At 39.3% G+C, this 23,367-nt stretch overlaps 1 protein-coding gene across 1 annotated transcript in view; it reads left to right on the forward strand.

The window, feature by feature from the left end:
• Nucleotides 1-1,258: 1,258 nt before the first annotated feature.
• Nucleotides 1,259-23,367, forward strand: part of LOC109032418 (homeobox protein Nkx-2.1) — a 69,187-nt gene continuing 47,078 nt past the window's right edge. The window contains exon 1 of the mRNA XM_019044536.2: nucleotides 1,259-1,893. Coding sequence (XP_018900081.2) covers nucleotides 1,584-1,893 — 310 coding nt within the window. The 5' untranslated portion in view covers nucleotides 1,259-1,583. The remainder of the gene's footprint in view (nucleotides 1,894-23,367) is intronic.

The following is a 23,367-nucleotide window of genomic DNA, read 5'->3' on the forward strand; positions in this document are numbered from 1 at the left end:
CAGTCTCCTTATAGGAACATCACAGAGTATAGTATAATGTTTGTTTCCTGTATGTAATTTTCCTTTCATGTGATGTTTCCTGTAAAATCCGATATTGAAGCCCAAAATACTCTAGGGATGAAATCTGAGCTCCGAAATAAATGTGGTGGTCCAAAAAACCTCAAAATAACCTTGGGAGATTCAAATTTGAGAGACATGGGCTTCAGCGGTAACCATTACTAAGTAATTTTTGCTATAGATTCTGATTTTGATTTTCACAATACTCTAAGAATAAAATTTTGGCCTCATAAAATAGATGGCAGACTAAAGGATCCAAAAGAACCTTATATACAACAAAAAATTCAAATTTGAGGTATCCCGGCTACCTTCAGAGAATATCAACGATAGTCACAAAAAGTCGCGAGATCTTTTTGAAAGGATTGAAGTTGGATATCTGAGGATTAAGGAAATCTCAACTACCCAGACCATACATCTATTCATGTGAGAATTTTTCAAAATTGACGTCTTTTTTCGTAAATCTTCTTTTGCTTACCATGACGCAAATGCAACTATCGAAGCATTCAACACTCCGCTTTTGCCTACCTCATCAATCGAAGGAAAATTCAAAATCTTCCCGGAAGACTGTGGCCTCTTCTATGCAACACCTTTTTAGACACTTTTCCTCGTTTTTTGATGCAAAGCAAGAGGGGTCGCCTTCATATTCATTTTCTAAAAATCTCTTTTGAAGACGTCTGACATTTTTCACTTTATGCTAAGCGGGGTTCCACCACAGGATCGGGAAAATAATAACTACGATGAACGTAGCGGAAAATTCTACAGAAGTCTTTTTAAGCGAAGATTTCAGTCAGTACCGGGCAGTTTCCCACGAAAATCAAAATTTGCGAGTGAAAAGTTCAAGGCGTTGAAGTGTAGTTACGTTGTTTCGACCAGAAAACGATGGATTCGGAGACGATCCGCTTCAAAAAGAGGATGCTTTGCCGCTAAATCCTCGAGACCTCATGCTCACCACCGCCGCCAAGAGGGCTATCAAAGCGAAAGTATCAATCTTGGGCGATATTCCGAGGAGCGACGAGATGTTTATCGTTCGAAATCCGGGAACAGAGCCGCGAAAGGTGCACCGGGAATCATGGGCGGGCTTGCGGGTCTACACGAGCGAGGGGAGGGGGCGGGAATGGGCGCGCGAGCAATGGGGAGGCTCGGGGAGCGGACGGCCCGCCCCTCACGAGGCTGGCGGGTCCCATGATGCCTCGGCGGAGCCAGGAAGCATGCCTAGCCGCAGCGCCGCGCTGCGCCGCGCCGTGCTTTACCCCTAGTCCGAGTCGGGATTTCGTCGGCGTGCGGCTGTATAGTGGCAGTGTGTGCGATCGCTGGGGAAATCGGCGCGACCATCGCATCCCATTGTTTATATACATAAACCCCGATTGATTATACATATAATTGTGAATTCGTTGTTTCGGATGTGAGGGCTGGTCACCCTGGCTCTTCCAGTGCAAGCGGCGTGCCCTTCTTTCTCCGCGGGTCTGTTCCCCCATCAGCAGGAGGCTAGCGACCTCCTGCCAGAGCTCAATGGTGTTGACCTGGCCATGTCCTTGAGCCCCAAGAGCCAGCCGCATACGACCCCATTCTCAGTGACGGATATCCTCAGCCCGATGGAAGAAACCTACCGAAAGTTGGAACTCTACACTCCCTCGTCGCCGTACAGGAGTAGCACCGGCGGGAGCAGCGCCGGAGGAAGCAGCAGCGGGCCTCCCACGGCCAGCCCGAGCGCCATGTCCAGCTCCTACGTCCACGTCCACCAGTTCCCCCCGCAGTATTGCAACGGGGCCGATATCTCCTACGGCAACTCCACCGCCAGCTGGTATGGCGCCACCGCCAATGACCCCAGATTCGCAAGTAAGTCCAACTTTCTTCCTACCTTCACCCTCCATCTCTTCATCGAGTCTCAGACGATATGGACGTGAAGCGTTGACTTCAAATGTCATGTATCCTAGGGATGGCCTGACCCCTATTTCTCCATAAGGGACCTACGACTTTCCAATCTGTACAAAGAAAGTTTGAGGGGTATACGCGGGAAAATTATGGAAATTCGCAAGTAAGTCCAACTTCCTTCTCCATCTCTTCACCGAGTCTCAGACGATATGGACGTGAAGCGTAGACTTCAAATGTCATGTATCCTAGGGATGGCCTGACCCCTATTTCTCCATAAGGAACCTGGGACTTTCCAATCAGTGCTAAGAGAGTTTGAAGGTTATACGCGGGAAAATTATGGAAAAGTGACTCTTTTAGATGCATTTTAAGGATACTCTCGCCCCGAATTTCACGACGTGTAAACTTAATATTCAACTCGACCAATAATTCTTGAAAACACCGCAATTTTTTCCCCCCTTCCTATCAATAGAAAACATTTTGGAAAGTTTTTTATTCAACGAAACGAGGAAATGTATCAAATGATACTATTTTACCAGATTTAGGCCAGATGACACTGTTTTAAACTCTAGGAGCCAGACCAGCCATGTTGGATCCTGTCCGTTTCCTCTCAGCTCCATCACCTCTTGTTTAGATTTATCTTCCGATTAAAATGCGACGGAAGCCTTAAATACGTATTAAAATTAAGTTAAAATCAAGATTTTCGTTCCAAAACGTCCCAATACAGTTGATTATGTTATTCAGATCGTGGAATTTACCATGTACATGGGTGCCGTAAAATTTCTCGGAATAGCATTTATCGTTTCGCATTTTGAAAGGAGGTAGTTGGAGGCACTTGGCCTTGACAGTAGAGATTTATTACGGAGAAAAATAAAATCAACTTGCTCTAGTCTCCCTCGGAGACGGTGGAGTGTGGGAAAACATGCCTAGTAGAGGAAGAATGTGCGAAAGTACAGAGAGAATGTGCTGAGGACAGTCACCAACTATGCCCAAATGCGGATTGGATGGGTCAAGGAAAATCATCATCCTCCGCGTGAGCTGGTGCTCGGCGCTTTCTTTTTTTCTCAGTATCTATATCTAGAAAAAAAGTTTTGAAAAAAAAGGTATTGTCCATCGTATAGTGTATAATGTCTCAGCAGATACGGTTTTTCCTTCTTTCTCTCGTTTTTAACGTCATTTTATTGATAGATCTTTAGTGTATAAGATCTTCTAAATGTAAAGATTAGAGTAGAGAGGAGTCGTGTCATTTCATAATTCGAGGGTCCTCTTTTTAGTAGCGGCGGGAAAAATTTTCCACCAGAACAAATGAAATTCATTTTCTCTCTCCTAAGTAGCAATCATGTTTACATAATGTTTCCAAAAATGAACTTCGTTCTTTTCCACTGGCGCAGAACAAATTATCCTGAAACCCCGCATTAAATCTTTCATAGCTGAATAATAACTCTTTCAGATTACTTTCTGAGGATCGGTAGATATATAGGTAGATAGGTAGGTAGATAGATAGGTAGATAGATAGGTAGATGGATAGGTAGATAGATACGTAGATAGAGAGATAAATAGATAGGTAGATAGACAGCTAGGTATATAGATGGCGAAGAATTTAAATTCTTGGGGATTTAAAACTGAAAACGATAAAACGTAACGTAAGACTTTTTGTCAGAAATTCTGGCATTTTCAATCACATCAAGGCTAAAATATGAGTGGATCAAGCTCTGAATCAGAGCACGAAGCACTCAGTAGATATGTAGGTAGATAGATAGACAGGTTGATGATACATTCATACATACGGGAGAGATTGATGGGTACATATCGACGGTGTAAATCGGCAATCACATAACTCGGTTTGCGACGTCGCAGACTTCCTGTCATACTTTATTTTTTAAACGGAAAACTACTCGACAGCAATTCTTTAAAACTGCCGTGAATTTTCTTCTCTATGCGAAGAAAATTCAGCAAAAACTTCAAGGAATGATGTCACTTTGATCTCTTTTAAAAAAATAAAATAGGGGCGGAGATTTTCAAACACCGCAAACGAGTTATGCGATTGCCGACTTACACCGTCGGTATAATTATCTTTGAAGGAGGTGTCGAAAAGATAATAATTGTTCAGTAGCATCTGTAACTACGCCTTCGATCGATGGTCCTTTAAGTCTCCGGCTACAGGTTCCCATTCCGGTATCAGGAAAATAGGAACTTAAAACTTAACGACTTAACTTACTACGACTTAACGACGGAACTTAAACGAACTTAAAATCTCATTTCGTTTAATATGCAGTATGCACGAATATCTCCATCGGTATACCGTTGCATTGAATATCCGTTTGTGCGAATCTTTTTCTTGCGCGATTTCGTTTTAATTCCAGGAACATGCAACTAGCTTTGTCCCCGTAGGAGAAATGAAAATGAAAACTATTTCATTCTGTTTAATGAGTCAGCATAAAGATGCGAAATTCTGTGTTTTAGAGAGACTCTAATTTTAGAAGCAGTTCTCACTGCTCATATAATAATTATCAGAACGATAAAACGTGTCCTTATTTCTTTTTTAATTTAAATGTAGATTTTTTATACTGTGCTATCGCACGAGAGAAACGAGAAAAGGTGATACCTAAACTAAACACCGTGTCCATTTAGACCACCTACTCCAAATGTCCATATGTTTAGTTGTTCATTTAAAAGACCAAAAGCTTATGACATAATGGAACTAATACAGAGATATGCTCAATACCGCGAATGCTTCATAAACTAGCATTTCTCAAAATTATGCGATAGTTTAATGATGGCTGTATATAAAGACATAGGCAAATATAAATAGATATAGATTATTAAATCAGGGACGCTAATGCAATATATATGGGGAATAATTAATGAATTAGACCTTGTCATTAAAATTACTTATAGCAGTTTGCCAATTTTAGTATTATGAAGTTGTAAGCTCTGGTCGCTCCGTTCGCAGGTAATATAGTTTTTACTGTAATGCATCTGTCAGCGTTCGATTTGCGTGCACTTTACGTTATTTTATGCTTTAATAACGAGAGAGCTTATTTATTTCTTTCCCGTTTTTGCGTTTTATAATTAATGGCTGTAAAGTCTAAAAATGCGTCTCTCCAACTGATTGTGAGTTGATGCTTACTACTAAGGTTTTATTCGCTTTTTAGAAGGAATTCAACAACCAGTTTTCATGGAAATTTTCTGTGAATCTTCTTCACTCGTCCAAAAATATTCACAGGAAATAATAGATATCACACTAAGAGTTCATGCTATCTGGTCATTTTTAAGTTAAAAAAGAAAGAAAAAAGAAAAATAAAGATATCTTAATTTTTCAAGTTGACCTCGAGTATCTGAGACACATTTTTGTTTATTCAGCATCTTAAAATTACCCCTAAGTAACCGTTTTTTATAAATTATACATCAGCATCTCTTTCGAGTATTTATTTAAACAATTAAAAATTTCTGAAATGTCGGCTTTTCAAAAAACCTTATGCTCTAGAATTTTTGTGACATTTAACCTAAAATTCCAATCGAAATTCTGAAGTTCTGAATTTCAATCTTATAATTCTGAATTTTATTTTTGCATTTCTGAATTTCGCCAAAAATCTAAAATGCCCAATCTCAAAAAATTATTCGCTCTAAGTGCTCCGGATTGTACAAAATATGCTGTGAATCACTTTATGCTGCCTAGTTCTGTGAATGTCTGAAGGTTGAATAACTTTCATTTGCATTGCAGCTTGTGACATTTTCCATTCAACGTGCAATAATGTAATTATAAGTTGTTTGGACAGTTCAGTACAGAGAGAATAATACTTAGCCAGATCAAATACTTATCATGAAAAAATTTCTGTCAGCTTTTGGAAAGAAAACCAATTTTTAATACCAACAATAAGTTTTTTTCATCTTTTATTGGTGTTTTAAAACCGTCGAATAGACCAGTGTCAAGTCAGATATTTTTTGAACGCTTTGCATTATTGTTGGAAAATTTTTGAAATCGTTTGACATTTTGTTCACAACGCGTCATATTTTCAGTTTCTCCCTCAAGGAAATCGATAAAACCATCTGTTTCCCCTTTTCTTTAAATTAAAGTAACTCTCGGGAATTGATAAATGCCAATAAACGATATAAATAAATATGAATTATTTAAATACGTAGAGAGGTCGATGATCTGAAATATTCATTTTTCCACAGCAAAGAGAGGAAAAAAGTTCATGTGCAATAAGTTCTACGCGTGGGATGTTGAAAGGGATGAAAAATATTACCTCATCTTCAGACAGTCTAGAGGGGTAGTTTAACAGATTTATGTAAACAACCTTTTTGTCTAAGGATCATATAGCTCTGACATATTTGTCTGGAATAATGCCCGAATTTTTTCAACACGTCTCCTTCACTCGTATCGTCAGTATCGTATCTTAACGTGTATTTTTGAGGCAGCGGAGAAGAGTTTGTCATTCGAAGTAACAATATTTGCCCGTTGATATTCGAGAAAACATGTTTACCGAAATATGTTTACTGAATTTAGGTATTTTCGATTATCCTCAGGGTTACGGGTTAGTCTGGGGCTGAGCAAAGTAAACGGGAATGGAATGTAGGAAGAGTAAATACCCAGTACAGACCTACGCGCTTTCCTTGTTGGAATTATTGTTCAAACATTTATTCTCGTCCCAGAATTTTAAATCGAAGATTTGAGCTGTCGTAAAATTTTGACATAGAGACAATTTAAAAGTTTAAGTCGAAAATCGTCTTTTTCAAACAATTCCCGGAAGGAGCTTGGACTCGCACAAAATCACATCCATTAAAATAATCATACGCTTTATTTCGAGGTTTTCCTTATCTTTTCCGAAATGACTACCTTATCTGGAATTTCGTTTTCCCAAAACTATCTTGAAAAATCCCAGCTCCAGTTAAATCTGGTCATGCACTTATCCAATTTCGGTATTTTTAAAAATTAAATCATTTTCTCATCATGTAGTGTTTTTCTGAAGAAGTTCACAAACACTACAAGCCAAAAAGTAAGGTCTTTTTGTTTATTAAGTGATGAAAATTATAGTAACTGATCTGTGATTGTGCTCGTTTTGAAAGCTCCTTTGGCCAACCTTAATTTTTTTCTTCTTTTTTTTCTTGCAAGTGGTATGTATAGACGAATTCGCTGAATGTAGTATGGGTAAAACGCTTATGACATTTCACTCATACGTAGATTTCATAATTTTTCAATATAATATTATTTAACGTGTATTGAATGAAATATGAAATGTTGATGAGAGCACAGTGTGACGCTGAACCCCCCACCCCGGTCTAGTATTCATATAACGACGGCCATGTGTTTGAATTTTTATTTATTTATTTTTTTTTAAAAAAAAAAAAAAAAAAATAAGAAAAAAAACAGCATTTTACAAATTTGAAACTATAATATCTTTGGCGAATTCTCTCAAGAATAAATTGGTGCTGAGTAAACCAACCCGGAAATATAACTTTCTTACAGTTCCGGGAAAAATAGGGCAATTTTCTACACATTTATGTAAAGAAAACAAAAAAAAACTATTATTTTAGCCGTCTGAAGTTATGACGTTGGTTTTTTTTGGGGGGGGAGGGGGACAACCAAAATCCCTCTCTGCAATGGATTTCTTATCACAACAGTAAGAACAAGACGCCGTATGGGAATTCTGGAAAATTCTTCTTCGAGTGTAGAAAGTCTCGCTCGTTTGTAGACTTTTGCCCTCGTCGTGTAATTGTACGGCTCCAATTCAAATCAATAATTAATTGTAATCATTAATGTTATCAAATTGGCTTGAAACGATAACGTAAGCTCTATCAACGCTGAGAAATCGATTCCAATAATTTACACTTTTACACTGAAAAAAATTATGGTAAAATCTACTATGAGTTTACTCAACTTTTTCCACGGTGTATTATTTATTGAAAATAACCAGAATTATAAAAGTATTCACTAGAACTCTGGTGATACTTACCATAACATAGTAAATGCTACCATAGAGTCTACTATTTTTTACCATACTCGGATCACTGCGTCAGACTATGGTAAAAATCTACCAAATGTTTCGTTCAGTATACGGCAGTCGATCGATTCGTACCGCGAGTCTTTTGCAAAAGATATCCCTCGAAAGTATCATCACGATTAAAGAATAAAAATTTTAAAAAAGGATCTTACCGATTTATCGAGAATCAAAACGAACCGAATCACAATGATACACGAGCGAAGATTACAAGACCGTAGCACCGATTCTGAAAGTCGATCCCGCTCCGATGATTTTAAGTGGCGGTATAAAAAAGCTAACTTTATTAAGTTCCGATTCCGAGTGAGAGAAAACAAAGAGATGGGATGAAAGCTCGACTGCGACTCCCTTTTTTATTCGGATCCGAACTAAATGAAGAACTTTTTTTCCTTTCCGGAGCGGCGCGACAGCGGGCCGGAGGGGAGAGATATCCGGAGATTCCGCGCCTTGTTATTTTTAATGAGAGGACGTAAAACACCGGATATCGAGGATAACGTATAATTATCGCTTTTCCCTCCTTATCGTAGCCATCCATGTATCAACGTAACGGGAGGCTTGAGAAATCGATGATTGGTGATGAACTGGGGGCGAAAAAATCCGAAAATATTAATGATCACAGAGGGAGTCTTGGTTATTCGCGGTGATTGGGAACGGAGCTAGCGAGATCAATCGGAGACCGCAGATAATAGTAAAGTAAAAGAACGCGGCTCGCGAATTTAACCAGAAATATTTTATCTTTGAGAGGAGCGGTATTTAAGACATCTGTCACTAAGCAAGTACAAATCGTCACCTTCCGGCTAAAGTATCACAAGCGCCATGCGATGTTTCAAAATTTTCGCCGTCGTTTTATTATTATACAGAGAAATAAATTGTTGGTTAAAACTTGTTATCGAACACAGTAGCATAGAAAATTTGTAGGGCACGATCTGCCTGATTCTCTGCCAAGTGTTTAATCCAAACAATGGCCTGTTATTTTTTTTTTTTTTAAATCCATTTTTTCAAAAAAAATCGGTGGGCGATGGAAAAAAAAATTTGGTCATTTTTGGCCCCAGTAGCAAAAAAAATGTGTGAAGAGTCCCACTGGACTATCTGGCAGAATATGAATATATCTTATCCTTTCCGATGCAAAACAAATGGAACACTTTTACATGAAACTATAAATTGGCCGATTAAAGGCACGTAACCGGTATAAAACTTGTTATCGAACACAGTAGCAGAGAAATTTTTTCAGGCACGATCTGCCTATTTTTCAATATGCATTTAGTGTTTAATCCAAACATGAACCTGGTTTTCCACTACCATGAGCTCCCGGAAAACTGCGGTGACCCCATAGAAATAGGTTATTTTTGGAAGAAAATTCTCGACTTTTCGAAAAATGTGTGCGTGTATGGAAAAACTGAGAAACATCCTCGTGGACTCGGCGCTGTAAATTAAATGAAGATCAACTATTATCTCCCAGCATTTTTTATTTTTATTTATTTTTTATTCATTTATTATATTTTCTATGTAGAGCTACGCTATTCCTAAGTGATCATTCATAAAATACGTGACGCCATGTTCCGGATTTTCCTCTCTCCCCCCCCCCCCTCTCATTCCTTGTAACACTTTTATGATGAAAACCCCTGTCTTTTAACACTTAGGTAAATCCAAATGGTACGATTCCCTCCATCCCAGAATGTTACCTGATTTTTAAATAGAAAAGTACCCAACTATCTAAGTATACATCCTCTGTGCAATCTTTGATTATTTAATGATGGCTCCCAGGATTTTAGATCGGAGAGAACATTTGAACTTTGATTTTGACTTGATCTCGAAGATTAAGGGGTTATCGCTCTTTCTGGTAGCACACTGAGACACAGAGTTCGGTCCTATGAACCGTTAGTATGGTGTTCTAAACGACCATATGTATACTATTCGGTATTATTCATGTTACTGTACTCTCAGTACCATATCCTTTGTTCTAAGAACAATATCACTCGGTTTTAGGAATAATATCGCTCGATTTTAGGAACAATTATCTTCTTTTCTGTGAATTTATCTTCGCTTCTGGAACAGCATCCTCATGGTTATGCAACCAACACTGAAACCGAATCATTGAGATATTATTTTGACTTAAAATGTTTTTTCTAGAAGACAAAATTTGGTTTTTTTTTGTTTTTTTTTCCAAGGTAGGAAACGTTGTTTTGTATCGGTTTTGTTTTTACTTAAACTTAACGATAATAAAACGACGCTTTCAACTAAAAAACTAATTTTAAGTTAAATCCACACGGTTTTAACTTTTAAAAAAAAATAAATAAAAAATCGTCGACAAGAAACTACGCTTAATGTCAAAACAATATCTCAAGTAAAATTCTTTTCAGTGAAGTTTTTTTATTGTTCGCCGTAGTTCAATTTGAAAACACGGATGTATGAACCGAGGATATACGGGTCCCAGAAGCACTGGTATAGACGGAACTCCAATAGTACCGTTCACAGGAAAAACGCCGTAACTCTTATCAAGACTTCACACATTTCTTATTTTCTTGCACACACTGGAAAAAAACACATTGGATGAAGAGTCCCAGACTCTTAAAAACATCGACAAGAAAAAATACTCTTGATTCAATCAGAATCTAGCTTGAATCAAGAACCAAGCCTCTTAATTTGAGCGGATTTCCTTTTGATTTAAGCTTAAATCTGATTGAATCAAGAGTCCTTTTTCTTGTCAGTGTTTTCAAGAGTCTGGACTCTAGATCCAATGTGTTTTTTTTCCAGAGCACATACTGTTCTATTAAGAGAAAACCTGATCACCATGATGTTTCATTTCGAAAATTTGAACTCTCAATGGTATGTCGCACTCATTTTTCAGAATTAAGAAGGATAAATGGAAGTTGGTTTTTCGGTAATAAAACGTTCCGTCCACTGGAAAAAAAACACAGTGGATCTAGAGTTCAGACTCTTGAAAACGTTGACAAAAAAATACTCTTGATTCAATCAGATTTTTGCTCAGATCAAAAGGAAATCCGCTCAAATTAAGAGTCTGGTTCTGGATTTACGCAATAATCATATTGAATCAAGAGTATTTTTTCTTGTCGATGTTTTTAAGAGTCTGGACTCTAGATCCAATGTGTTTTTTTTCCAGTGTTGGTAAAAAGCTGAAAAAATATTTTATGGAGTTACGGTGTTTTGGCAGAATACGAAGCAGATGTTCCGGCACGGGGTACGACAACGTAGCAGCCACGAACACGTCAAAAGGCCTCGAATCTCATTGTTGAGGGAAACCAACTGCACCCGGTCGCATTGGCAACAGCGACGACGGTGCATTGTGATTTTTTTTTTCGCTCGATTTTTTTCTCCTTCCTCTCCATCGAGCCGCGGCTAGGGGCAGGTTGCGCCCGGGAGAGATCGATGGAAAGGGAGGGAGCGGGAGGAATCGCGCTCAGCGGGTCGGAAGCGTGGCTTGTGTGTGGCTAACTCCTCCCCTATCGAAACAACGCAGTTCATTGGTGCCGCCTATGCGCCAGCCGGCGGATCCCCGCCGCTCATTGGGTACCCGAGCTCCGCGATCGTCCCAAAGGTCCGTTGAGGGTATACAGGGTGATGAGCGATGATCATCCCGAGCTGGTAACGTTGTTTTAGGTATGTTCGATTATTCAATTAATCGACCGATCGGAATCGTAACACTGGAAAAAAATCACATTGGATCTAGAGTCCAGACTCTTAAAAACATCGACAAGAAAAAGTACTCTTGATTCGATTGGATTTTTGCTTAAATCAAGAGCCGAGCCTCTTAATTTGAGCGGATTTCCTTTTGATTTAAGAAAATTAAAAGAAGGACACTATGAGCCTCACCGTTGTTATTGTGAGACGTTGTTATTATTATTATTATTTTTTTTTAGCTGGTAATATAAATGCTTATTTTCACCATTCACTGGAAAAAAAAAACACATTGGATCTAGAGTCGAGACTCTTAAACACATCGACAAGAAAAAATACTCCTGATTCAATCGGATTTTTACTTACATCAAGAGCCAAGCCTCTTAATTTGAGCGGATTTCCTTTTGATTTAAGCTTAAATCTGATCGAATAAAAAGTATTTTTTCTTGGCAATGTTTTCAAGAGTCTGGACTCTAGATGCAATGCGGTTTTTTTTCCAGTGAATGGTGAAAATAAGCATTTATATTACCAGCTAAAAAAAAATAATAATAATAACAACGTTTCACAATAACAACGGTGAGGCTCATAGTGTCCTTTTAATTTTCTTGTTTTGTCGGTTGAAAATGCGGGTGTGATCCCTGCGAAACGTCCCGGGTTTTTTATTTTATTTTTTGTGTTTCTTTTTATTATTTGCGGCCTTAGTCCCGTTCTAGGTTGTTTCTTCAATACCAGCTAACTAAGTGACCGCAGTTGCGTTTAAACTTAAAGGTTACTTAATTTCATTAAAATAAATTATATAGCCTAAGAAAAGATATTGGTAAAATAAAATATAAATATTTAAAATTTTTAAATTTTGAAAAATAAAATTTTAACATTTTAACTGCCTCAATGAATCGAAACTTATTAAAAAATCATCTAAATGTCATTCATAAAATAATTAATAAATAATTCTGGGATGGAGGGGACAGATCGTTCCATTTGGATTTAAGTGGTAAAATACAGGGGCTTACATCATAAAAAAGTTACACGGAAGTCAGCTAGTCAGTCCAGTGGGACTCTGCCCGTATTCTTTTTGCTACTGAGTCCAAAAATGACCTAATTTTTTTTCCATCGCCCACCGATTTTTTCGAGAAAACGGATTTTAAAAAAAAAAAGTGCCTCCTTAGATACTGGAAAAACGCTTGTTCTTTTAAAAATACGATTTTTGGTGGTTCGTGTAAGGAAACCAAGAATAATTTTCGGCTTCAACACCAAGAAGTAGGTGGTCGTAATCCCAATTTAACTACCTGAATGAATTAATGCGAATAGTGGATTCTGTCATTATTTTGACTGAAAAAATCTTGCTTTATCAGATACATTTCAAGACGGAAGCCTCTTTTTTAGGCATGATCCGATACACGCTCCTTTGTGTATTTAGGGGTGTTAAACCCAGAAATAACCTTTCTTTGTCACTATCGTGCATTGCTTTCCCGGAAAATTGAACCTAGATCTTTAAAAAGCTTGTTTATTGAGGAAAAACTTGATTTCGCGAAAATTCGAAAAGTGCAGGAAAAAAATTTGGGTCATTATCGATTTCAGCGTTAAAAATTTTTGTAAGAATCACCTATAAGATTCTCACCATTCTTTTAGGTTCATCAGGCATGTGAATTAGTACCACACGAGCACTTAAAATAAAAAAAGACGGAAAAAGGCGGGGACAAGGCTGAAGAAACACACAATAATTGTCACAAATCACGGGACCTTACCCTATGAGCAATGAGAGGTGCATTCCATACGTATGCTGCTAGTAATAAATTCCTCTTGAATCAATCAGTAAGCATGCCTGTTAAGGAAAAAGTATTTTATGCCTATCAAACTATTGGATACGTAGAAAAAAAGTGTCAGGGGTTATTTCTTAAAATTATGGTACCACCCTCCAATTAAGTAAGGCATAGTGCCGCAACTCAAGTTGGGATAGCGCCGCAGCATTTGGGATGGTAACCTAATATTTTGGGGTACTACCACACTTAATTGGAAATGCCCATATCATCCATCATATTGGGGTAGTGCTACAATTTTAGGGGAAAGCTCTGACACTTTTACCCCCCGTGAGCCCTTCACAGAGGAAAAAATAATATGACAGAAGATTTGCGAGGTTGCGAACCGAGATGCATGGTTGTGTGATTTCACCTTCGATGCTGGAAAAATACTACTTCGCTGCCAAAAATTAAAAAATAGCAATCACGCCCAAAAATTTCCTGCAGCCCTCCGTCCCTGAGGGGCTGGGGGCGGGGGCAACTCGACAATTTCACAAAGGCTCCTTCATCTTTTGCCGTCTCGTTGGAAAAAGGATATACTTGTTTTCTCTTGTTTAAGGCTCCCCTCCCTTAAAAAATATGCCCACTTTTATACCTAAGACGATGTCTCGCACAAAACGTGTGTCAATATAACCGAACCCGAGATACTGACAAGTATCAATACTTTCATGACACCCTGTATAATTGTCGGACGTAAGCATCATGAAAATCTCTAGGACACTAGAAATGTTCGATTTTTACAGATGAAGTGGCATCCAGGTCGGGCACCCGATTTGATTAGCATTCAAAGGCGCGAGTTGGTTGTTCAATGTAAATAAAGCGAGCATCTCTCCCTCTTGATTCTCAAGGATTCCTTCTTGCCCGTCACCTCCTTAACATAAATATACATAGACTTGGAGCTCATGTACTAGAATGTCTTCCCGCCTAAACAGCTCCATGAATTCATACGAAAACTAAAGTCAAACGTTGCCGTGACTGGTGACTGGTGACTGGTGACTGGTGACTGGTGACTGGTGGTCGATGACTATTTGTTTACTGGTCCTCTGCTGATCGGAGTCGAAGTGATGAGACCTTGGTACAGGTGGCCGTCGTCAATACTATCGTGCTAAGGAAAAACGCCGTATGAACCTCCAGGCGTTGCCAAATTTCCTTTCATAAAACGCTAATTTCCTTATAAACTTATGAATATTTTCCCGCCAAACCCTTAGATAATTTTGTTCGCAATTTCACCTGAAGATTCTCAAAATTTCAAGGAAAAATATTCATAACTTTCCTCAAAAACAAACACTTCATCGAAGTAAATTTGGCAACTCTCGAATGTCCATACGGCGTTATTCCTTAGCAAGGCAGAATACGCGTCTGATGATGAGGAAATAATATGATGCAACGGTTCAACTTGCCATCGATTTATCCTTGACCAGTGATCAAACTATCGATTTTCCAACAATTTCAATACGTTTATCCAAACACGTTTCGACACATCGATAGATCTGCCATTTAAACCTATGGAAAAGGATCGATTAACAAGGTGTTCGCAACGATTACCGTAACAATCGATTCTTTACCATGACTTCAAATTAGGAAATGTCCACTGAAAAAAAAAGTAACTTAAGGCTCAAGCGTGATGATTCTTGAATTAAGAATTTTTTTTATCTTGCTTTAAGCTGACTTTTTCTTGATACAAGAAAAGTAATTCTTGTGATAAGCAAAAAAGTAGTTTATATTAACCAGCGAAATTCTTGATTTAAGAAGAAATACTTCTTGGCGGCAAATTTAAGATTCTTTTTTTCCCAGTGTCGAAAATCGATCATTCACGCCTCGCGCCTCGCCACTGTCGAAGTTCCAAGCTCGAAAGCTCCACGTCAAAAGTCTACGTTATAGTCGAAGCTCCACGGTTTTACCGAATTTAATTTGGACCGCGTTTAACAGAAAGGAACCAAGCCTCATCAGCTGTTGCCAAAGTTAACTGGGCAAGTCAATTTTGTACGAGAGAACGTTGTGCGGATTCCTTTGAAATTTTTTAGGAATTTGCGTTGTACTACGGAGAAAATTCACTGAAAGCACGAAAATCCGCACAACCGTTTTCGTGTAAAAAATTAATTCGTCCAATTAAATTTGACAACAGCTGATGTGACTTGGTTCCTTTCTGTGTAACGCGGTCCATTTCTTTCTGTGATCTGCAGCAAGCGGCAACATCTACGAGCTCTTAATAACCTCCCGCGGCTCCAGCGAAAACTCTACGTTTCAACAAAAATTAATTTTTTTTTCGCGTACCCGGAGGGCTGTATCCCCGGGACGGAAATCAGAAATCACGCGCGAAATACAAACAAGGGTGGAAATAATCGCCTGAATTAAGGCACAATCAAAGGAAAAACAGCGAACTAATGGATAATCAGCCGAGCCCCTGGTGGGAGGGGGAGGAGGTGCACGTGATCAACCCAGCGGGCGCGGCGGCACCCCAGGGAGGAAGACCGGGGTCTCGAGCAATTGAAGCCTTGTTAGTGAAAAAGTCGTTTGCGCCGTTTAAAACACATAGCACATACGTCGTTTTTGCGTGCGAGTCGTCAATTGTTCGAACTCACATGTCCGCGAGATTATGCTGAATGCACCGGTCCCAGGCGCGCATTGAATCGTGCGTTATCTCCTGTAATCGTCTTTCTGCCGATGAAAACGCGTAAGTGCACTTTGAGATGACACTCATGTTCGTATAGATCCATGTTTTCTAGGGTTCTCACGAAAATTGGGAAATATCCTCACGTCAGTAGGCGACGAAATCTTCCCCACTGTGGTTTCCTGGTTAACTAACGAAAGAAAGTCGGGCATTTGAAAGGGCTCCCTAGACTGAGGTGATCGAATCGAGATTAAACAACCAGATTGAAAATGAACGTGTTATTTTCTCAACGTTGAATAATATTTTTCGCTTATGATTCATTTATTTATTATTTTTTTTCAATGAGAGAGGGTGCGCATGGACTGGAGTGAACGCTTGCATTGTGTGCCTTCGCTTTTATGACTTTCTCCTTAGTTATGGAAAAAATATGGCGCGTTAAGGACTGAAATTTTCGCTTTTAATTTAACAAACCAGTTGACATAATCTCGGGGACTTTCGGGGAGGCGATTTTGAGCGGCCATTCTGAGGAAAATCGAATTCGTTTCATCGAGTGTAGTATCGATTTGAGTATGTGGAATGCGATATTTTTCCTCTAAAAAACCACGTCTTTATTACGTAGAATTTGTTCGTCAAAATTTTTATGTGAATAATACGTCATTTCCCTCACCAAAGAACGTAAATACATTCTAATGTTGCCAAATTTTCCCTCAGAAAATGTATTTTTATCAGGGGAATCTTGGATATTTCTGACTAAAAATGTCACCGATTTTTCCTCAGATCTCGCGCAAAATTCTAGACAAAAATTGCACAGGTATACGTTCTTGTGAAAAATGAAATTGTTTGAGTCGATTTTGCAAGCTTGGAACAGAGTTACGTCCCTTCGATCGGGAAACGACGAATAGTGTCCTGACAACAGAATTGCGATTTTAAAATTCGAGAAAAAATGACGAGCGACTGAAAAAATGGAACCAATTTGATGCGGCATATCGCACGCTGCTCTGACACAAAATATGGCGTCCATCGAATCACCTTTTAAGGTTCGAATCTCAGTTGGAAACGAGAGAACACAGCAGGATTGTCAACGTGGAAGGTCGAAAGGATGCCGGGCCGGCCGCGCAGGGCGTGGGCGTGCCAACGGCGCACAGTGGATCGAGTCAATCAGAGGGGTCAGACATGAAATTGTTTACAAAAACTGCAAATTTTGATGTTTATTTCGTCACATTTTAAATTTCAAGGTGTGCTTCAAGAAGAAAATTTCACGAGGGAGCAAACGAAATCACCTTTAGAACCTCAAAATTTTGTATGGACAGAGTTATAAGCTTTTAAAATTTCCAAATTTTGTCCGAATTCTCCTATTGACTGGATCCACTGTGCGGCGTCGGCGGCGGGGGGAGGCGTTTGCCCGATGATTAAATCAACTTAATGGCCATTTCAGTTGACTCTCCACCGGAGATCGTCGCGTCTCATCGAGCGGGGACTCCCGCCACTGCCGCACACTGAGAACTGCAAGAGGGAAGAAATCGGACATGGACTGAAACTGCAAATTTTCGTAGTTATATATTTGCTCTCATAATAAAATGTTTTTTCCTTGGTTTTTTTGTAAGGGATATTTTACGAAAAAACCATGAAGGCACACTGGAAAAAAAACACTTTGGATCTAGAGTCCAGACTCTTAAAAACATCGACAAGAAAAGGTACTCTTGATTCAATCAGAATCTAGCTTAAATCAAGAACCAAGCCTCTTAATTTATACGCGGATTTCGTTTTGATTCAAGCAAAAATCCGATTGAATCAAGAGTATTTTTTCTTGTCAATGTTTTCAAGAGTCTGGACTCTAGATCCAATGTGTTTTCTTTTCCAGCGCACTTATAAACACTCTGCGTTTTGTAACTTCGTCGAATATATAAGGTTTTGAAGTCTCCTGATTTTTTCCGACTTCCCCCGTTGACTATCCACTGTGCGCGGAATTGAGGGTGACGGCGTCGCTCCGGGGGCTCTGCTTAAGAAAAACCGCGAATGCACGCAGGATTTCCATTGGAGTTACGTTGTTTCTCCGTAGCAGAATGGAGCGAGTCAGTAAGAGAGATCAGACATGATTTGAGAACTTTCAGGGCTTATATTTTCGTTGATACGAATTAAAATGCAGACGATTTTAAGTAATTTCCATTGGCGGATCTTAGGGGGGGGGGGTGGTTGCCGATTTTTCTTTCTCTTATTTTAAAGAGGATAAGAGTAAAAAAAATCAGGAAGGGACAGAGGAAACAATAAGGGAGAACGCTTATAATTCATGACGAAATTGACTCAAACTGCATTCAAATTTTAGAAATTTTCTGGGGGACGCCCTTCGGACACCCCCCCCTCCGCCCTATGGTCCTCGCTCTAGTGCGAAGTGTCTTGATCCGCCTATGATGGTTCCAATTGTTTCTTCGTAGGATTTCCTTTAAAATAAATAATGTGAAAAATTATGCGATGTATAAAATAAAAGTGTGAACTTGAACCTCAGTCATAGTGAGACTGTATTTTGCAATACGGACCTACAATTTCTTGCCCATTGATAAAAACCCTATTTGCGTAGGGGGACGAATGGAACGTGTTTTGTTTCTAAACTGAGCCGAAAATTATAGTGCCTAATTGCAAAATGACGTCCAACTATGATATAAACTTTCTTTGAAAAGTTTCAATGAACTTTCAATGATATTAACTTTCTCGACTAGTCTCACAGTTTCCTCATTCTAGAGCTTTCATACAATTTTGTAAGAATGAAATGATACATAGAATTATAGAAGCAAAATTTGCAGTTTTAGTCAATAATGTAATGTCTGACCAGTGGCGTAACGGGCGCCCCCGCAGACCCTGCTATGCAGGGGGGCCCAAGCGCCTAGGGGGCCCTCCAGGCCCTCGGCCGCCGAAATTTTGTTTTTCTCTGTCTCTGTGACGCTTAGCTTTCGTTTCAAACTTTGGGCCTTTACTTACCGAGATGGGGCTTCTTCCGCTGATTTTTATTGTTAGCTCAGGGTTTTACATACTTCTTTTGGACTGTTCCTAACTTTTTTTTTTGCTGAAGGGCCCCTGCCTTCCAATGTCCACTCATTGATTACTAAAATTTTTCTCTATTTTGTCACTTTTCGTAGGTATTTCGGGCTTTGGGTGACCCATGAATCTAAAGGGCCCACTAGGCCCTTCGATTCTTGGGCCTGCATGGGCCCTTTTGTAGATCCTTGGGCCTGGGCTGGGCCCCCGCCACCCTTTAGATCCTTGATCCTTTAGGGGCCCCATTTAATCGGGTACGGGATCCGGGACAGTGAGGGGAGAGGCATTCCAAGTCCAAGTCCGTGATTTGAAATTTCTCGGGCCAAAAAACGGGAAGGGGTGAGGGAAGTAGAGGGGCGGGAGGGGGGATGATTTTGGAATTTTATCGACATGGGGGGGGGGCTAGAAACAATTTTGCAGGGGGCCCCAGCGGAAGTCCGTTACGCCACTGTGTCTGACCTCCCTCTCTGACTTTCTTCACTGTGCGTAGAGCGGCAAATCCTCCCATTTGTGCGAGTTAATTTCCGCGCGAAAAGCGCTTAAGCCACCCCTTCGAAACCGGTCGATTCGGTTGCACGAGGCTGGTGGCTGGTGGCTAAACCACGCTCCCCCTCGAGAAAAAACGTATGCACTTACGATGTTTTAGCTTCCGCGCGACCCTCCGCGACTCCCTCCCCATATACTTTTGGTACATCGATACGCTATGGTACATAATACTCACGCTCGTGCTGTTTGCACACGGCTCGAGAATCTGCGTCGTTCCTCTAACGGAAGGGCGCACATCGATTTCCGCAAGAGCTTTAGATAGCATTGATTTATATGTGAAATTAGGCTCACGTGAGAATTGAGAAACGCCCTTACGCTAGAGAGGCGACTAAGTGTCAAATTTTCCTTCCTGGCTCGGAGCGGTTTGCCAGTTACTTCTTGTGGGGGTGCTTTTGTTCATTATTGTTCAAAGATTAACGCGGCTTAAAAATGAATCAGTCCGTGTTATTGGCGGATCTAGCGAATTGACAACATTGTTTTTCTCCTTTTAAACCTATGGAAATGTATCGATTCTTTCCGACAAGAATAGATTATTTAACATAGGTTTAAATACAGGGAATTTGGTGTTGCCAAATTGCTGGACCCGCCTCTGGTCCGTGTGAGGTGGATCCTCAGCTTAAAAGCATCGCATTGCGATCGAAAAATTTAAAATTTGAACCATCAGAGGGATGATTTTGGAATAGACCATTACACAATACTGGACAATCAGTCTCTTGGATCCAGTTTTTTTTTTTTTTTTTTTTATTTGCACAAAAATATATTATGTACAAGATAGTTTTTAGATGTAAATACATCTGTAAAAAACTTAAATTTAACTTATAAGGTAGACTTATATTATGTTACAAAAATTTTTTTTTAACAAGTAACAAAGAAAATAATAAAAAAAGAGCATACTAAAATAAATAAATAAATAAATAAATAAATAAATAAGTAGTATGCGATAAACACCCTCTTTTTAATGAGGAGAAAAATAAAAACAATTTTGCTTCAAAGTAAAAAAGTCTTTTTGATTTAACTCGGAAAGCGGAAGACCGAGATTTCTCAAAGACCCAAGAACCCCTGATTGCGTTCGAAAAGCGCAAGGAGGCTCATTAGTTTAAAAGATGGAGAATTTTGAGAACCCCTGGATTCCAAGCTCATGGGGTTTACGACGTTTTAATCTTCGGATGCATCGGTCCTTTTCCAGAAGTGCGAGTGCTTCAGGATTGGGGTGCCAATGCAATCTGTTTTCGTAAGAGTTGTACATTTTAGTTATGTAGTCCTCTACAGAATCAATGTTGAGATCGGCGCGAATATCCACGTTTCTCTCGTACCATCTGGCTTTTGAAATGCTTCGTAAAATTTTCATTTGGATGGTTTCTATCCTTGGATCCAGTGTCCAGACTCGTAAACAAATTGACAAGAGAAAATACGCTTGATTCAATCGGAGTTTTGCTTGAATCAAGAAGCAATCCGCTTGAATTAGGAGCACTGGAAAAAAGACACATCGGATCTAGAGTCCAGACTCTTAAAAACATCGACAAGAAAAAGTACTCTTCATTCAATTAGAATCTAGCTTAAATCAAGAACCAGCCTCTTAATTTAAGCGGATTTCGTTTTGATTCAAGCAAAAATCCGATTGAATCAAGAGTACGAGTATTTTCTTTTGTCAATTTTTTTGTCAAAACAAAAATTTTGATCAAATTATTTTTGTGCCAAAATAAATGAATAATTAAATAATCTAGACAAAAATATCGTCGTGTTCTCTCTCCACTCAATTTTTCTTCCTTCCCCTAGATTTTTCTAATTTTTTCTCTTTTTTAGGGGGGCTCTGGGGATGGGGGGGGGGGTCCGGACCCCCTGCCCCCCCTCGAATACGCCACTGATGGGAGCTTATCAAAAACGGAGAAATAGCCTATCAGAATTGTACTGCACATGTTGTAGCTCTGCGTATAGTGTATAGGGACTCTGGCTGTCAGGAGTAGCCGGCTAGGCGTTAAGTGGTGAATTGAAGGGGGCATGGATTCCGGGTGCGAATGACATAAATACCAACGTGGTGACCTTGACCCGGGTGAAATTCATACGCCAAGTGGGCAATTCTCTCGTTTTTGCAAGTGCTCGAGTGTCGAAGCAAACCGACGGCTTCATGGTCGCACTACTAGTACTCACACATCACAAACACCGCGTCACCGCTGCCGTTACGCCACGAGTTATGCGAACTGAACTTACTTGATGTGTGTTTGAACAAATTCAAGGATTTATAATTGGTTCTAGCTGAAATGAACGGTAAGGAAGGAAGGAAACGGTGGGAGAGAAAAAAACGATTAGATTGGTGAACTCTAAATCGATCAAAGTGAGGAATTCTAATTTTACGTTCCTGAAAGAAGAAAAAAAAATCGACTCGTTGGTTGGATTACTAGGAAATCGATCTATCGAAAACTGATCCGCATATATATTATTTGAGACTGATAGATGAAAGAGACACGAAATATGAGGAATACGCCACAGCACAACTCAACATATAATTTTTTGGGAAGATTGTTGATGTACCAATTTTTGAAAGATTGATTTCATGCATGGATGCGAAAATATTCGCAATAACGTTCTCTTCCTTTTCCCACTCATTCTTGTCCTCCAATTTTTAATTTGTCTCCTCCCTCTTTTACTTTTGTAGTTTTTGTCGACCGGGAAAGATTAGTTCAAAGAGGAGGGGGTAAACTGATGCGCCGAACGAGACATAAAAAGTCACGCGCAATCGCAAACGTGACCACGAAAGTTGTTTATCCTTCATCTCGGTGGCTAGGCAATTTGCGCTACTCGAGAGTTAAAATAGTTGTATCGCGCCTTGTAACCCAAGTGCTTGTTAGTCTTATTAAGAATTTTCACTTCATGTTAACATTTGAATGGTTTTTTTGATAATCATTGATTAGTTAATCGTATTAACCCATCATTTTTTCATGGCGAATATGATTGTCATCAATTTATTATCCGTCAACAAATTATGAATGAATAAATTTTGCGATTCGGTATTTAGTTAATTTATCTCATACTCTCGTATGAATATGATAAAAATATCAATTTCGCTTACATGTTGGTGGACAGGATCTATTCATTCATATATATTTTCGTTCATTTTCAGAATCATCCATTAATTAATTAATCTATTTTATATTATGAAAACATTAATAACTTTTCTAATCATGTAAATTTTGGGATGTCAAACTTCGGTATATTTTCAGTCATTCTTGACATGGAAAGTACTAAATTTCTATTATCATTTTGATATAAGTTAGCTCATTGAATTTTATGATTTATTTACTTACATTAATTACAATATTCATATCCCATATCCCTTTTGTCTTCATTTTTATAGCTTTGTTTATCAATTTCAACAATCGGCCTGCTGATCAGCGCGTTCAACCCGAACCAACAGGCTAGTTGTTGAAATTTATAGACAAAGCCATAGACATAGAAGACAAAGATCATTTTCTCCCTTAGTTTATAGGAACCACACATTTCAACCACTGAATCGCTCCATATTCTCCATGTCTTTTGTGGTCCATCGCTTTGTCTATCAAGTCTATTAATTTTAATAATCAGCCCGCTGGCTATAATCTTCAGTTGAACAAGGGCGGGCCGAGTGGGGTACACACACGTATAAACACTGGAGTGCAGTGACCACAAGGACAAGGCGACCCTCGGATACTTTGCATTCGGAAACATTTAACGGAACCGACCATCAATCTCCGCGAACTTATACACTTCCCCGTCGGCTCCGGGTCCATTAAACCGGCTCTCGGCCTCTCGACACACTCACACACGCCGGGCGTCGGACGCACTC

This window comes from Bemisia tabaci, chromosome 2 (assembly GCF_918797505.1).
Source record: "Bemisia tabaci chromosome 2, PGI_BMITA_v3".
NCBI lineage: Eukaryota > Metazoa > Arthropoda > Insecta > Hemiptera > Aleyrodidae > Bemisia > Bemisia tabaci.